The sequence below is a fragment of the Tinamus guttatus genome, unplaced genomic scaffold, assembly GCF_059628265.1.
Source record: "Tinamus guttatus ecotype Peru unplaced genomic scaffold, ASM5962826v1 Tinamus_guttatus_pri_ptg000503l, whole genome shotgun sequence".
Taxonomy (NCBI): Eukaryota; Metazoa; Chordata; class Aves; order Tinamiformes; family Tinamidae; genus Tinamus; species Tinamus guttatus.
Window position 1 is genome coordinate 281,561 of NW_028289037.1, and position 17,268 is coordinate 298,828.

Genomic DNA, 17,268 nt, shown 5'->3' on the forward strand with positions numbered 1-17,268 from the left:
AGAACCTGGAATGCTTCTTTCTAAAATCTCCTGTATACTGTGGAGCTGTAACACTGCTCTGCCCCCATACTGCAGTGCTAGGACAGCTTTTGCATGGATTAAATGACTTTGTACAAAGCTGGACAGAGCACCATGGATCTCAGTTTGAAACACATAAGCTCTAGTACAGGAAATACTAGAGAGAGATCTGAGAGGTGCATCCAGTGTATATCTACTTTCAGCCCTAGATTCAGTCCTACTTGAACTGCTGTTTCAACATATTTTTCCATCTGAAAAAACAATTCTAGATGAAATTTATTCCAAAGGTAAATGTTACATGAGATAAATGCTTTTCCTAAATCACACTCCATAGCTCATATTATTGTTAGCAGCATATTATTGGTAGCAGGTACAGCAGTCCTGTGCTTGCTTTAACAGGTTTTTGTATCCTGCTGTTATCAGCCCTTTGTAGCAAAACAGTTTATATGAATAATTGTCACCTGTGTATTCCAGTCAGGTAGCATTAGAAAGCTCAATTCTTTTTTTTATTACAATATGAGGGAGTTAGACTAGAGGAGGCTGAAGAGATTAAGCCTGCTGCAAGGTGTCTGCCAGGAATGTTGTTTAACCTGTGCTATGGTGCCTGGCACAGCTGAGCTGTTTCTAGTTCAGGTGAGTTTCATGCTACTAATGAAATCTACTATTTAAACTAGAGACTGTACAATCACCGTGTTTGTTCCTATATGGCTAGGAGGAAGAAAATAGTTTGTACATTTATGAATTCCACACATACATAGCAGTTTCATCATATCTATATTGGGCCTAGTTAATTTATGAGGATGTTGTACAGGCCATGCAGCTGAGATGTATCCCAGTGCTGGTGTGTCAGGAAGACCTGCTACACTGATGCACAGAGAAGCAAAGCGAGTTTGTTCTGCTCTGGTATTGCTCCCTGCATGTCTGCTCTTAGGTACTGCTGCGCATTCCTGGCGTGATTTGACTTTGCTTTCTTGAAATTGGACTATTTAATTTGCTATTTAATTTCCTCATGTATACAATCTCCTCTAGAGCTTGGTGCTATTTTGCCTACTTGTGTTTTTCTTAGGATTTTGCCTGCTTTTTTTGTGTTCAAAGGTAGTTGCTGTCATTTTGGGATTGTCTTGCAGATCGTCTTTACTGGCCTTTAACAAATCCTGTCCATTGGAAAACATCTGTGGGCGTGTTGTTTTGTTTTTTTGTTTTAATAGTTTTAATGTGCCGTGTTCCATCCTGAAGATTTGCTCCTTTATTGTTTTCCATCATCTGATCACCTTTGTTCCTGAAGACAGCAGTAAAACACACGTGCATTGTGTTTCACTTTTCCAGTATAATCTTGTGCTTTTTCTTTTCCCTTAGGTATTTGCACACTGTCTTTACTGTTTTTACTTATTACTATTAACGTGTTTTTGCAGTATCGGTTTGTTAGACCTGGTAATGAGAATAAAAGTTAAGTCATACTGTTTGGCCACTGTATGTGAACCAGAGTTTGACTCCTTAGTTGAACCTAAGCATCTCTCACAGCCACTTTCTGATAAGTGCCTTGTGCCTTTGTGCAACACGTGTGCAAGTTTTCTGCCTTTAAAAGGGTCACGAGATATTTACATCCATGGAAACGCCAGAGAGAGCAAATATGTTAAAAATGTATAAAACTTATTCTGATACTGAAGTGTCAGATAATGTTAACTCAAAATCAGTATAAACTTAGGTCCTTAGTATTATTTGCTTTTACATGTTTTATAATCTGGACTTGGAAAGAAACAGAGGTACTTGTTATGTTATTTACAGACCTATTTTGTCAAAATGACTCTGTGTGTAAAGATTAAACAGTAGTTCTTTTGCATTGAAATTTGTAATGATTCTGGAAATCTGTAATGATATTCCAGAAAAATGTAGTTTCTTCAAATCTTTATCATTGACTCAGTGTTACTCTTAGGAATAGAGAGTTGTTTGGTGGCTTGGGATTTCTTTGGTTTACTTCAGTAAAAATGTCAAGGCTTCTAGTAGTGATCTCTGTTTCATTATTTATTTTGGGTAACGACATGAAATGGGGAAAAAAAAAAAGACAGATAAGGAGTGCACTTTGAATATGTTAATGATGCCTTAGGCTCAGTGAGTATTTTTGATAGTGGTGCCCACAAGTTTAGATATTTCTGCCTGTTTGCATTATCCTCGTGGATGTGCGAGGCATCTTTCAAGCTAATTGGGCAAGATTCCTACCTCAAAGACATTACTTCTGTTTTGGCAAATGACCAGACCTTTTTATCCAATTGGTTAGCTTTCCTATGAGACTTTCCCAAGTACTAACTTTGCTGGATTGAATGTTTGTCTAGTTTAATTGCAGGGCTATCCAACTGAATATCAGCGCAGCTCAGAGTAAAGAAAACTCATTTTTCAGGAAACATCTGGAGTTGTGGAAAGCCATTATGACCATTTCTATTCTCGGTGCAGCCTTATGTGATAGCACTAGCCCTGATCATCTCCCAGAAGCCTTATCTTCTCATTTATTTACTTATTTTAGTGCTACAGATTGTTGATTCATGATGATGCTCAGTGAGCAATTTTTGGTTTTAATCTCAACATTTCCAAGAAGGGTCCTTCATGGACTTTATCTGCTTTGCAACTTAGTGCTTTGTGACTTACTACAGAATTATTCTGACGTCTGGAAGTGCTTTCTTCGTGCTCACTATTCAGAAGTCAGAACGCTGCTTTCCCATTCCACAGTTTGTGCCATCTTCTGCAGCCTGTATTCATGTTTGTGTTTGCCATCTTCTGGAGCCATAGAACTGCAAGAGCTCCTCTGAGTTAGCAAATCCAGGTCCCTGTCGCCTTGAGCAATCGCATTACAGGAAAAAATGATCTCAATCCTCACGTTTAGAATGAATTAATTCCACCAGAATTTCTGGTGCTAAGTGTGCTCCCTTTCTTGGGTAAAAGTATCTGAAAAAATGTGCATTACAATTATTCTATTATCTCTCATGTTACTCATTACAGTCTTCTCTGTTGTGGTGCCTTTCCTGACCCCTATGGTCAGTTTAAATCTGTTTTTCTTCCTGCTCCCCCTGCTCCTTTAACCACAATTTTCCCTCAGTTTATTTCTATCTCTAATTTTGGGGGAAAATGCCCTGTAAATTATTGTGGTTTTGGCTTCATTCAGTTTTACAGCAATCTGAAAATGCTGCAAATCTGATTTTGGAGTTCAACCATATATGCAATGGCTTAAACATTATTGTTGTCATGCTATTTACATTTTCTTTCCTTGCTTCAAAATACATAAACTGGGAAACTATATATCTGGAGTTTGAAGAAACGTGTGTGTGTGTCTGTTTGTTTAAAACACTGTTTTGTCAATGTTGTGTTGACCAAAATTATTTCCATTCTGTACAAACAGGCTGATGGCTAGTTTAGCAGCTGACTAGCCTTTGATTTCTTCCAGGAGATAAAAGGCTCTTATTTAAGAAAACATTGATATGCCATGCCTGCCTTTATATCTATTCCATATTGTAGCATTTGGCATTTTATAACCCATGTTAAGTTTTTACAGAGCGGTGTGCCTCAGACCTAGAGTTCTCAGTCACTTAGCTGGATTTCCTGTACAGCAGGAGAGTTGTCTGCCTTGCAAGCAGACTGAGCACTTGCATGGTAAGAAGGAAGCACTGATGAGCACTGTGCTGCATTGCAGCAAAAAAAACTTGTCCTGGCATTAAAAGTCTGTGCTGGGACCTTTTTCTACATTGCCTTGGAGACTGATGGCTTTTGTGTGTCTGCTAGCACAGATGGGTTTGTGCTGAGTGGTCAGGGAGTGCTCTCCGTGTGCTCACATAGCATTATGTATTTTATCTTTTGTGAACTTGGTAGCCTATGTCCGTATAACAGTGTTCCCTCAACCTTTTCTAAGGCATGATCATCTGGAAGAGGTAATTCCTTGTTCAGACTTTGGATTTTTGTTTATTATATCTGTATATGAATATGTGCATAATGTATACATATGTACATGTACAGATATGTGTGTGTAAGCAGTAAACATTATATGAGTAATTAATGTTTTCTTACTTTCTGCAGCTGAGGTATCTGCAGGATAGGGTAAGAAGTTAAGGTTGTTTAAAAGCGTGAGCTGTATTTAGTCCCAGTCAGCTAGAGCTCACAGAAGCAGTAAAGCCCACGTACAAGTAATATTCCTCTCATTTGTCTATCTGTGTGATTGCTGTCTGCATGGACAGCTTGTCACCAAAGGTGAGAAGTTTCTCTCCCAGTCAGCAGCTGGGTTAAAGCTTGTATGGGCTATTAAGCTGTAAGTTTATTCTTTTTTTCGGAGATAGATACCGTTCTAGTTGAACTGTCTTTTCAGCTATTTGAACACCAAAGAGTGTTCAAATAGGGACCACTGAGATCTCCATTAAAACAGGCTTGATTTAAATCACATCTTAGACTGTTCCTTCACTTTATCTGTCACCTGAAACTGCTCAGCTGAGCCATTCTAGCTTTTTCAATTTGTTTGGTAAATTCTTTGCTTTAGGAGGTCTCTGCTGATCCCACTGGAACTCTCACAGCTGCTGAAGAGAGAAAGGAGAAGGTGCCGAGCCCACATCTCAGTCATCTCGTAGTTTTGACATCTGGCAATTCGCTATATGGTTTGGCAGAGAGAGTGGTAGCCACAGAATCCTTGTAAGTTCTTTGCTGTACAGCATATTTTTGTGGCCACTTGAAGCTGTGGATTGTTTAAAAGATTGTGGTTACAAACTGAAGTCTTCTTGGGAGGTCAAAAAATCCTTTTTCTGAATGCTTTTCTTTAAAAATGAGTGAAAGGGGGGTTGTTTTTTATTCAATAGATTGTAGGCCCTGACCACCTGCAAGTGCAGTAACATTTTTAAGTACTTTGGCCAGTAATTTGTGACAGTGCAAGAATAAATCTATCAGGGAGGAGGTATTAAGAAAGCTAGTGGAGTATTTAATCTGCACGATTCATTTAAACCTTTTAGTAAGTACTCAAATATTGACAGCTGAGACTCAGTACTGATAAGTTCATACTGGTTTCAGATGTCCTTTCCAGTGCATGGAAGTTTACCTGTGAAGAAGAGATTACACTGAAAGAAGTGAAAAAAATCTTGTAAAAAGTGATTTTTATTTGATCAGAATAACAGTAAGCACCAGAATAACAATAAGACCAGACTGAAATTCATTTTTAGGAGGATCTTCTAATCTTTAATCTTGTCTTGTGTAGAAAAACATTTCTAAGGAGCTCATTTTCTCTGGCATTCGTTTTAGCTTGGTTAGAAATATATTACTTTGTTAATGACAAATCCTGCCCCATGAGGTAGAAATTGAGATTTAAAAGACTGCCTAATAAATACCTAATTAAGAAATGTTGATATTGGAATCCTGACATGGATTAATTAATGTTAGTGTTGATTGCCCAACAATATGGAAGTTATGGAACAATTTCCCACTGGCTTTCTTAGGCTTTTGAGCAGACTTCTCCAGTATTTCCTGAGTTGCACAGGAGTTTTAATTGATTTTATTCAAGCCACAGTCTCTTCATTAAAGCATTTTCGTTTGCAACATTTAAAATTTGTAAATATTAACCATAGAGAAAAAGATACTGCATTCTGCTTATGGTGAAATTTCTTTTCTTTCAAAGGGTATTTTTGGCTGAGCAGTTTGAGTTTCTTCAGCCTCACCTTGATGCAGTGATGCCAGCTGCCAAGAAACCTTTTCTTCAGCAGTTCTATTCTCAGGTCAGAATTGTGCAATTCACAGCTAATTTTTAGAAAGAAACTTTGAAACTTGTACAGTATGGTGTGCATGCTTGTACACTGTTGTTAAATATTGCTGATATTAGCCAGAAATTTACTGAATTGAATTTTATTTATATTCTGTTTCAGACTGTGTCAACTGCCAGTGAACTACGCAAACCAGTTTATTGGATTGTCGCTGCTAAAGCCATTGATTATGAACAGATGCTGCTTCTCATGGCCACTGTGAAATGGGATGTGAAGGAAATCATGTCACAGCACAATATATATGTAGATGCTCTTTTAAAGGTGAATACTTTCTGGGAAATGGTGTGCTACAGCTCAAATAAACATCAAATTGCTGTAATACTATCGCACAGGGAACCAATTTTTCGGAGAATCCCTTCTTATATAATATCATATATGGCTTAATGATGCATATGACAGTCCTTAGAATGGTATAATTGTAGTATTTACAGAAAGCCCGAAAATCTTAATCTCAAGAACTGAAATGCAGCACACAGACCCTTAACTTCTTTTGTGATGTGAATGTTCTGTTCTGTCTCAAAACTGTCCTTTGTTTTGAGCTAGTATGTGCAAAGAAGGGAGAACCTGATAGAGGATGTATTAACTGCATTGCCGTGATTACCCTTCTGTAAAAAGCTTTAAAGAGTTTGTACTCATGGCATTTGGTCTGTGTGATAGTAGTTTTTCCCTTCTGTGAATGTGCAACTGCTGATGAATTTGCTTCAGGACAGCAAGAGTGAATACCATTAAAACCATTTTGACCTCTCTGTTGTACATCTAATAATATTTGCTATGTATAAGTTTTAGATTGCTACTTAATAATTAGTGTTTTACTGAGTGGCCTGGATCTCCAAGTGTGTCAGATGTAAGCAAAATGTTTAATGTAATTTAGCCATATGAACACGCATACAAAATCCCACACTTAATCCTAGTGCATAAAGAAGTGGGTAAATTGGGGAAAGGAGGTTATTCAAGAATTTCATTCTCACAAGGGTGAGTTTCATGCCAATTCAAGCGAGGCATTTTGGTACCCTGGCTTCTGTTGCCAAATTCATCTTTCAGAAAACCTGTTTGATAAGTGCCAATTATTTTGGTTGGATACCAGTTTAAATTGGCTACTGAAATTCCATTCTGTTCCATTCTGAATGGTTTCTTCTTGCTCTTCTTTTTTTTTTTTTTTTTTTTTTTTTTCCCCTCAAAAATTCATTATCAACAGTCTTGGAATGAAAGCACTTTATTGAACAAACATACTGTTTTTATGATAGATGCATTATTCTGGAGACTGCCAGGAGACTTCTATTTCATTTTGTATAAGTTGCAAAATCACTACAGTGACACAGCCGTAATTAATGACTAGGTTGTCACTCATAGTAAAGGTTCAAGTTCATCCAGCCTACTGATGTTTCAGGTAGCAACAGGAGCCCTCCCTCAGACTGCGTTGTTATCTAGCTAAGCTGTATGCTGCTGAGCTGTTAAGCTTGTTAACTTTGTTGTTTATTGTTATTTTCACAGGGTTTTTACCTGCTTTTAAATCACCTGGAAACTGTCTAGTTTGAAAGATTGAGGAATGAAAAGTAGCTAGAATATTTCTGAGTTTCTCTTTGAAAGCTGGATGGGGCAGGAATGTAGAGAAATACAGACACCATCACTAGATTTTCCTCAGTGGCTATATTTTGGCTTTCTAAAAATTAAAGGTGAATTTAGGGAGTGAGACAATGAAAACTATATTTGAAGGATAAATACTTTGTTAATTTTCAGAGACATTAAATTTTGAGAGAATTGCATCTCTGTGGAATAGAGTGGTATTTTAAAATAAAATTACTGAGGTGATATGATTGGTAAAGCAGAAAGTGGTTTGTCTTCTACTTTACACATTAAGCCTGTCTCTGTAGCTTGTACTTACTAAGTTTCTCTACTTTGCTCTCTTTTTTCATTGCTCTTTCATGTACATTTTCTGGTTTGCTTCCCCCTCTCCCCCGTTTTATTTTCCCGCTAGGGCCTCTTATAATAAGGAAATAATCTTTGATATTTCATCAGGAATTTGAAGAATACAACAGAAGGCTGAATGAGGTGTCCAAAAGAGTCCGTATCCCACTGCCGGTCTCAAACATCCTGTGGGAGCACTGCATACGCTTGGCCAACAGAACCCTTGTGGAAGGGTAGGTAGTTCCTGAGAGCCTCCATCTTGGGTAAATATATTCCTAATGACAGTGTTAACTTCAGGGAATTAAAAGTTCTAATTTCACAGATTCTAATATTCTGGTGAGTTCAGGAAACCCAAATGATACCAAGGCTTAACAGAGCCATCAGAGGTTTATTTCACTGAAGCTTTAAGCATGAATCTTAAAGTGCCTTGTTGTGTACCTGGGGACTGTCGAAGAGTACATTATCTCAGAATTTTATTGAAGTATTCAAAACTGCATAGTTCTCTTTCAGAGAATCTTCTGCCTTTAAATTACTTCTTTCAAGTGTGCAGCTAAGAAAGTGTAGTTGTCAACATCTCTGTGATCATGGCTTTTATTTTTGCCAGGAAGAAAGATAGGGGGTGGGGGGCAACTCTAAAATTTACATTACAGTAGATGTAAAATAGAAATTCTTCTGTCTGATCAGGAGCAGAGAGGTGTTCTAGTTGGTTTGGTAAACAGAGACTTGAGCCTTTTGGTCAGGGACTGCTGCATCTAGGTCATCACTCCCTCTTCATCAGTGTTCCAGGATTTTCAGAGTCAGCATTGTATCCTGAAACTTGCCTTTAAAAATTGCATTTGTGCTTCTGTTCTGGTCCCCTTGCTACCTGCCCTCGCTCTCATCACACCTTCCTTTTGCATCATTAAATATGTGCTCTCATCCACTCCTTCCACATTTCTGTGCAAATTATTTCTGTCCCATTCTGCTGATGATGATTCAAGTCCAGAACTGCAGCAACATCCTCCTCCTCCTCCATCTGTTAGCTCTCTATTAGGGACCACCAGCTTTCACTACAGTTGTAGAGCATTTATTTATTTATGTATTTATTTATCCCCTCAGGTCCATTTCTCTTCTCTCCTTCTACACTCTCTGAGATACCAGGGTTATCTTAGGGAAGATCAGATCCAACCATGACTTTCTGCTAGCTGTGGAATTCCTTAGTATGGCATATGCCCTATGCAAATATCATGCCTTTATGAAATCTTTTCTATTTTTCCATCATGTCTCAAATCAAATGAATTAGAATAAAAGAAATTGTTGGCCCCTTCAAACTTTTTTCCCCCTCTTCTTTTGTATAGCAAGGCATCTGTTGTTACAATTTTGAGACTGTATAATAATTAGGATCATAAACAAATGAACAAATTTGTTACATAAACAAATGGAAGACAAATCTTGTTCTTGCATTGATGTACAGGAGGAGTGGTGACTCTGGGATAGGATTGTCCTGGCAGCAGCCAGTGGATGGGCTGGCTTAAATCTATCAAGACGCTGTGGCCCAAACTCAAGTTTTTTTATTCTCTGCCTGCAGCTGAGCTGTAGCGTCTGAGTTACTGCAGTCTTTGCCTGTCCATCTTAGTAAATGCAATCTCTTTCCCATTTCAAAACCTGCAGAGATTGTTTTCCTCATTTGTTGCCTACCACCTCACTGTAATCCTTCCTGGCATTACCCTTCTCTAAGCTCAACTACTGTCTCCTGTCATTTGAACTCAGACCTACGACCCGCCAGTCTGTCAGTCCACCCGCGGCTGGTATTAAAACATCATCCTTCGTCAGCGACTAGCCAGTGCTGCCCTGTGTATCCTCTGGTGGTTGTGTTTTTGAACAGATAGTTTTCTGTTTTTCTCCAATGCTTCAGTTTCACAGTTTCAGCAAGTTCTTGGTGACCTTTCCTAAAGCTGCCATGTGAGCTGCCTTTGAGTGTGCTATAATGATGATCAGTTCACTGCCTGACGTACTGGCTTGTTCTTTTAACCCACTTCTGTTTGTAAGTTGTTTAGTGTAGGTTTTTCTGTCCTTTTTCCTTTTTTTTTTTTTTTTTTTTTTCTTCTGGTTACAGTGGGGCAGTGCTCTATGAGTGGGGCTAAAAGGTGATGCAAATAATAACTTTGCAGCGGACCCCCTAAAAGGATTTAGGACAGGACAAGGGGTAATGGATACCAATTGAAACACAGGAAGTTCCATCTCCATGTGAGGAAGAACTTCTTCACTGTGAGAGTGATAGAACCCTGGAACAGGTTGCCCAGAGAGGCTGTGGAGTCTCCTTCTCTGGAGATCTTCCAAACCCGCCTGGATGCCACCCTGTGCCACGTGCTCTACGTGTCCCTGCTGGAGCAGGGGGTTGGACTAGATGATCTCTAGAGGCCCCTTCCAACCTCAACCATTCTGTGATCCTGTGATTTCTTGTCAGCTTTTAATTTAAAGCTACAATTAGGTTCCTCCTGAGTGTTTGAAGAACTGAGTTAAACAGGTTTGAAGAATGAGATTCATTTTTATTTCATTCTAGTTGTTACCATCTAATTCATTCCTCTTTGCAGTTATGCCAATGTTAAGAAATGCAGCAATGAAGGACGTGCCTTGATGCAACTGGACTTTCAGCAATTCTTAATGAAACTAGAAAAGCTAACAGATATTAGACCTATTCCAGATAAAGAATTTGTGGAGACCTACATTAAAGCATACTACCTAACAGAAAATGACATGGAGCGCTGGATCAAAGAACATAGGGTAAGAACTGAAGGGTCATTTGTTTACTGTCTGTCAGGGAGATGCTATTAACTCCATATCATCACTATTTGCATGTGTTAAGAGTGAATATATTCATATGTATATATTTGTATGATATAATACAATATGTATGGGATATAATATAATACAGTCTGTATGGGATATAATATGAACATATATCTTGTGTATATTTGTACATTTGTATTTATTATCAGTTGAAGCTATTTTGTATTTGTACAGATTCAGAACCTGATAACGGGGAGGGTGAGTAAGCCAAGGCAAATCTACCTGTAGTGTCAAAAAGATCTGGAGAACTAGAGCTCTCTGTGCCATTGAGATGCAGTGTGCTATGTCACTTTGTCTTCCTCCAGTAAAGTAATAATTTAGTATAAATAAACAAATTTCTTTGTATTGTTTTTACACCTGTTAAAGTGGAGCATTTTGAAATCTGTAATTTGGGATTACTTTAAACATAGCTAAAAAGGGATGTAAGAAATGCTTCCTTCATACTATTTTTCTTGTTGCACCTGGAGCCATCAAAGAGATTGAGCTGTTTGGTGGCCAACATTGAAAGCTCTTGTTTAAAGCCACAGGTGGAAGCAGCATTTTGGGTAGTGTTAAGTATAGAGGTTGAACAGGCAAATGCAGTGTTTTGACAGGTTTTAAGAGTTCTTCTGTTAGCATTTTTTTTTACCATTTCTTTTTTTTTTATCGTGTAGTGAAAATTGATGTTGTTTAAAGATCCTGAAGAGAGAAGTATTTAGAAGCTTACTGGAAATGAGAAGTCAAAAAAATCATCATCATCAACTTTTGTCACAGTTTGTTTAGGAAAAATAATTTTATGCTGAGTGCTTACCTCATTTGTATATATATTTCATACCACATCTCCAAAAGAGTGGAAAATACATCCTGAATGGTTTTAGATACGCCAGTATTCGCAGAATTAAGTTTCTGTGAACGCAGTCCAAGGCTGCTGGAGTTGTAGACCTTTTCCATTATTACCTGCCATGTAGCAAAATAGTGTTTTGTCCCTGCCTGACTCAACTATGAAAACTATCCAGCCCTGGCTTAACTGTCATTTAAAATATCTCCCTGTGTACTGATTACTTCTATCAGTTGAGAAGTCCACAGAGTTTATGTCTGTGTGTGTTTTTTGTACCTGTAGTTTGTCTGGAATTTTCGTTGTTTGCCATAATACGTTCTGCTTTTATTTGGCCAGGAATACTCCACGAAGCAGTTGACCAATCTGGTGAATGTTTGTCTGGGATCCCACATCAACAAAAAGGCAAGACAGAAGCTGCTAGCTGCTATTGATGATATAGACAGACCTAAAAGATAACTGGAGAAAAGTACTTGTGACTTGAACCTTTTTCTGTTCATGTGAGTATGCAAACACATCTCTCATGGACTAAGGATGGCTTTCTCTTAAAAAACTTTGTGCATCACCTTTCTTACCAGCATTGGAAATGTTCTAAATTGGCATAATATTCTAAAATATGACTTTTTAATATGTAGATTTTTTTTCTGTGGTATCTCGTGTTTCTTTTGTTACTTGCCCTTAGTAAAGGGCTACTCTTCATGTATCATTGGTGGGCTGTATATTTTGCAAAACTGTATACTGTAAATCAAAATCAGAGAAACACATTGGCCTAATATATAATTGATGCTCTTTTTAATAAAAGGGCTACTTGAAAATGTGATTCTTGTTTTTTTTCTCTGCTTTTGTCCTTACACTTTGTGCTTTATTATGGACCGATGTAAAGTGAAAGAAAATGTACAATATCTTTGAATGATGGATTTTGCATGTGGATTAAGAATGCACTTCAGTTAAATATTCTAATGTTAAAGCCTCTCATCTTTGTATGTATTTTAAAATGTATGTTTATTTCAGAATTAATTTAGTCAGATCAAAATAATTGACTTCTGATTATAAGAAGGTAATAAATATTGTACACTAATATGTTTTGATCTGTGAGCCTTTATTTGTGTAATGCAGCAATGCAAACTGTCATTTGCAATGGAAATGAGTCATGTTCTTTCATGTCACTTTCTTTCGATCCCCTGGCCAGTCTTCCTTCTTCCCCAGAAATAATGCCAGTGAGTAGAAATGATGAATTTTGGCTGATATTTTGGGCTACTACCAAGGTAATCTTACTATTTGCTGCACTGCTGAGAACTTCCTGAGTGATCCTTAGTGAATCAGAATTGCTTAGCAGGGGATTTGTGCTAAAGATTGTTTTGTCAGAGCATCAGAGACTTTACTGAAGTTTTCAGGTCAGACTTCAGCTGAGGAATCTGCCCTTCAAGGGCCTTTTACCTTCTTTGCAGAGCTGGTTTTCAAAAGATGCTTGGAGACTTGCTCAGATGTTGTAGTGGCAGAAGCAGAAAACATCCCCAAACACTCTGAACTAAACAGAGCAAACACTTTAATATTGGTTAAGGCTCTTTTAATTCTCTCAAGATCTGTTCTGTCTCTGGGCATCTTTTGAGTCATAAAATGTTTCAGTTTTCTTACTGCAGAATAGAATTTTGGCAGTTTACAGACATTAAAGGGGATCAGGCTAGCAATGAGAGAATACATTTAATTTACATATTACAATGCATTAACATATGCAACATGAAAATTTCAGTTTCAGGTTTATGCTTTTTTCTGCACCTTCAGTTTGAATACGATAGCATTAGCACTTCCTAAAGGAGAGCAGCACCCAAAAACAGAAAAGTGCCCCATGGAACCCCAATTATTGCTCTTTTCTACAGTTCAGTTTCTCCAGAACTAAAGCCTGCACACCAGGGTTCAGTGAAAGCCATCTGTGTACTATTTTGGAAGAGTGACAGAATTTGCGTTTTGCCTGGGTAGCATTCAGTTTCCTTGCTCATCCATATCTGAAAGGAAACAAGACATGAACCAAAGTTTGGGTCCATTTTGTACTGACCACATTGTTATTCCGAGTTCCATTCAAAACTTGGTTAGTAGACTTCTAAAGTGTATGGGGAAGGTGAATCACTTTTGCTCTGTTTAAAAGGAGATTCAAAAAAAGAAAAGTCTAGCTCATTTTGCAAGCATGGACACTTACGTCAGTGCAGCTGCCCTAAAGTCAGGTCTTGAACAAGAGCTCCTGGAGAAAGCAGAGCTGCGTCAGAGACTCTCGCTGTAAAATCTGTTCCAATTTCATTCTCATGGATTAAGTAACAAATTTAAATGTCTTTACCGTAGTTCTGGTGAATGAGTACCTGCTTAATCTGTCCCTAGCTGACGAGGTTGCTGTAATTCAATTGCTTAGCTAAATGTAGGAGTTAAAGCATTGATTGGGGTGCAGAACCAAAGAAGATTAGCATTTGCATGAATCATAGTCGGGGAAATTTGTTTTACAGTATATTTGTATTTTACTTTTTACATTTTTAAATTATCCCTCAAATAAAAGAACATGTAAGATGTGGTGTTGAACCTGTGCAATAATTGTTTAAACTCCTTTCTTGTATTCTTCAGCAGTTGTTGTTGTCCAAAAGAACCTACCCTGACCAGGACTGGTGATGCCTGCTAAGCTGTGTGTAACTACATGGCCTGCATATTGCTTGTTTCTCACTGATTACCAAGACCAAAACCATTCAACTGAATGAAGAATTACAGATCTGTTTGTGCGCTTCCATCCTCTAGTATGAGAATTATTCACAAGCCATTGATGTGGCCATCTCTCTACCTCCTCGTTTTCCTATGGAATAAGAGACATCTGTTACACTGCTTCTGCTAAAATAGGAGGAGAATATGGCCTAAAACATCCCTTATCTCTTAAAGGAAAGTTAGGAAATACTCTAATAAGGGAAGATACCTCCTTCAGTCCCTGAGAAGGTTGACCAGCACCACAGAGAGGTACAATTCACTGGTCAGTACTTCTTTAGCCTAATAAAGAATTTGAAAATCCTTTTTCCCAGACAACAAGTAGAGTGATACTCACCAAACTCAGCTGGAGCAGAGCCAGGTGAATTTTTTCAAGTCCTTGGTTAGGCCAAGTGGATACCTGCCCTGATGAGTGTACAACTGGCTTTGGTACAGTCAGCTACTGTCAGACACATCTGTTCTACAGAGAAGCCATCTCTTGGGACAAAAACAGGATGAGATTTGATCAGGTATTGTGACCATGATGTAAGATTCAGGTCCTTGCTCTGGTGAAATAATGATGATTATTCAAAGCAGAGACTTGTTGACAGGAAAGAGCATCTTGGAGCCAGCGCTGGTTCAAGTGATGGAGTAATGCGTAGCGCAGCCTGACATCAGAAGCTGGTGTCTCATCCGAGTGTAGCGAACTGTCCATGTTGTAGATGAGTAGTTAAATTCCAGGTTATTCACTGCCCTGGGGTCCTTTGTTTCTTCCTTTTGGGTGAAAGTCTGCACATGTGTAAAAAAAACTGCTTGGCTATTCCTTCTTTCTTCCCTGCCCCTTTAGGGAGAAAGAGGCGAAGGGTGATCAGATGTGATCATGTGATGGCTGTTGCCAAATGCCAGCAGGCACCTGCTATATTGCAAATGATTCAAATAGAGGTGGTGAAAAAGTGCAGATCTATGGTGTATGGCATCTACTTTATTTTTAGCCAGTGCTTGAAAGAGCATAGCATAAAAACTAAACATTGTATCAGACACTCTGACTATGGTGCGAGGATGGAAATAAAGCCTTTCGTAAGCCACAATGTTTTCTTTCTTGCTGTCTATTTAAGGATGTTTTGGAAGGGGATGTTTCTTCACTGCCAGAGCTCTTTCTCCTCAGAGGGGAGGAGACATGCTGTATGATAAGGCACGAATCTTAGAAGCTAAAGAGAAGATGAATAACCTCCTCTTTTTATTCTGTGTGTTGGGGGGTAATACTATGGCTAAATTTTAATTAGCTACATGCCCTGCATTTCAGTGAAGAATAAAATAGAAATCTCACCTCAGTCTTAACGTATAAGGTATCCTTGTATAAGAATGAAAATGAGATCAACTTGCAGGATCATCTCCTGAGTGCTGCAGGATTTAATGGAGCATATGCACCATAAAAGCGGTTCACTTTGCAATTCCTGCCTGTACATATACGTATACATGCATATACACACTTGGAACACAATGATACAGTCTGACACTGAACGCGAGGGCCGTGTTAATAGTTGGCAGCACTTTAATGGTAAGCAGGTAATAACTGGTTTCTTTGAGACCACTTCAGTTACTAACTGATCTTTAAGCCCGGTTTGTTGCTGTAGGGGTGTTTCGTTGTGTGAGTAGCTGATGCCCAGTGGTGACAGGATAATAATCAAGGCCTGAATTAAGAACTTGGTTTTCATAATAATAATTAAGTCGTTACACCCACTGCTGCTGAATCTTTGTGCCTCATACACGTGCATTTGGTATCGAGTGGTTGGGCAAGTCTATTGACTGAGAGGTCTAGTCTGTGAAAATACTGCGAGTATCTGCTTAGATGCTGTTGCTGGAGCATAGGGGAGCTCCTGCCCATACGCAGAGGTCCCGGGTGGCTGTGCTTGGTGCCAGCCTGGGGAAATGCCTGCGCCAAACACGTGAAACAGGGGTCGGAGGACAGGCAGGATCAGACCAAACAGGTACAGTGTGTCAGTATGATTAATATGTGGCTCCCTGGGACAGATTGCTGATCCCTCAAAATATTAAATTTTAATAAATTTTAGAATTGTCATTGCTGGATAAAGTATTAGCACAGTACTAAGCACCTGTCAGTTTTCATAACTATTTTTAAGCTTAGGAAAATGTCAGTGATGTAGATGAGTTTGACCAGGAGCTGCTTCCTGGCCCTGAGCTGCCAACATCTGTCTCCTCTAGAGCTGTGTGAATATTTAAGCAGCCCCAATGATGCAACAGCTGAATGTTCAGGGTTGTTTTATAATGGGTTCTATTTCGAACTGCTGCAGTGAATGGTAATGCCATTGGTACGGCTATGATGCTGTTAACACTTCCCTTCCCTGCTTCACACACCACAATCCTGAGTTGTCCTGTGTCTCTGTATTATTTAACAGTTTTGCTTCCAAATATTCACAGAGCCTTTATTTTGAGAGGAAAAGAGGTGGTTACTGATGCTGTCTCTGTGTTGCTCAAAATTTCTGCAATAGAGGCTGTTCTTTGGGTGATGCATACGTATTTTTTCTGGATATCTTGAAGAAACTTCTGCAATTACCAGCTGCCCTGGATCTAGGGCAAACCTGTGGATTGTACATCTACTAATACTCCATGGACCTGCGGTAGCCAAAGGTCAGGCCAGTCTTGGGCTCTTTGAGGTTCTGCTCTGTCTCAGTAACTATCTCAGTGAATTGCAAGGAAAAGCAGGGGCCTGTTACATTAGCAGGGCTTAAATAATGTGGCCGTTACTCTGAAGTGTTGTGCTCTGCTCCCGAGGCATGGATGAGAGGACACAAGTATAAGCAAAGGTGCAAATTTGTTTCATCTTAAATGAAATGCTCTGGGGAATTGCCAGGGGCTACTTAGCACACACTGGGACTTGGCTTGTAGCTACAAAAGCATCTTCATGTCGCTGCTGGTGCAGGGCAGACTGAGGGTATCAGTTTGGTCCAACATACCTGGAGCTGTCAGGCTATCAGTCAAAACAGTATCGTGAGTTTTCAGGGACAATATTTCCAATACACACCTGGGCCAGAGAGAGGCAAAGGATTGGGGAACAAGTTGGGAAAAAGCAGCAAAACGGAAAACTTCTCATATTGACTTGATAGTTTTGTTGTAAGGAGGTTCCAGACTTGCATACAGTGGGATGAGAAAAAGGGAGAATAATTTCCTGTTTGACAGGATGTCCCCATA

General features: G+C 38.9%; 1 protein-coding gene across 2 annotated transcripts in view; it reads left to right on the plus strand.

The window, feature by feature from the left end:
* Nucleotides 1-12,421, plus strand: part of VPS50 (VPS50 subunit of EARP/GARPII complex) — an 81,018-nt gene extending 68,597 nt beyond the window's left edge. For both annotated transcript variants that reach the window (XM_088533462.1, XM_088533463.1), the window contains 6 exons: nucleotides 4,532-4,680; nucleotides 5,654-5,750; nucleotides 5,898-6,056; nucleotides 7,812-7,933; nucleotides 10,274-10,463; nucleotides 11,683-12,421. In XM_088533462.1, the coding sequence (XP_088389588.1) occupies nucleotides 4,532-4,680; nucleotides 5,654-5,750; nucleotides 5,898-6,056; nucleotides 7,812-7,933; nucleotides 10,274-10,463; nucleotides 11,683-11,802 (837 nt within the window). In that variant the 3' untranslated portion in view covers nucleotides 11,803-12,421. The remainder of the gene's footprint in view (nucleotides 1-4,531; nucleotides 4,681-5,653; nucleotides 5,751-5,897; nucleotides 6,057-7,811; nucleotides 7,934-10,273; nucleotides 10,464-11,682) is intronic.
* The last annotated feature ends 4,847 nt before the right edge of the window (nucleotides 12,422-17,268 follow it).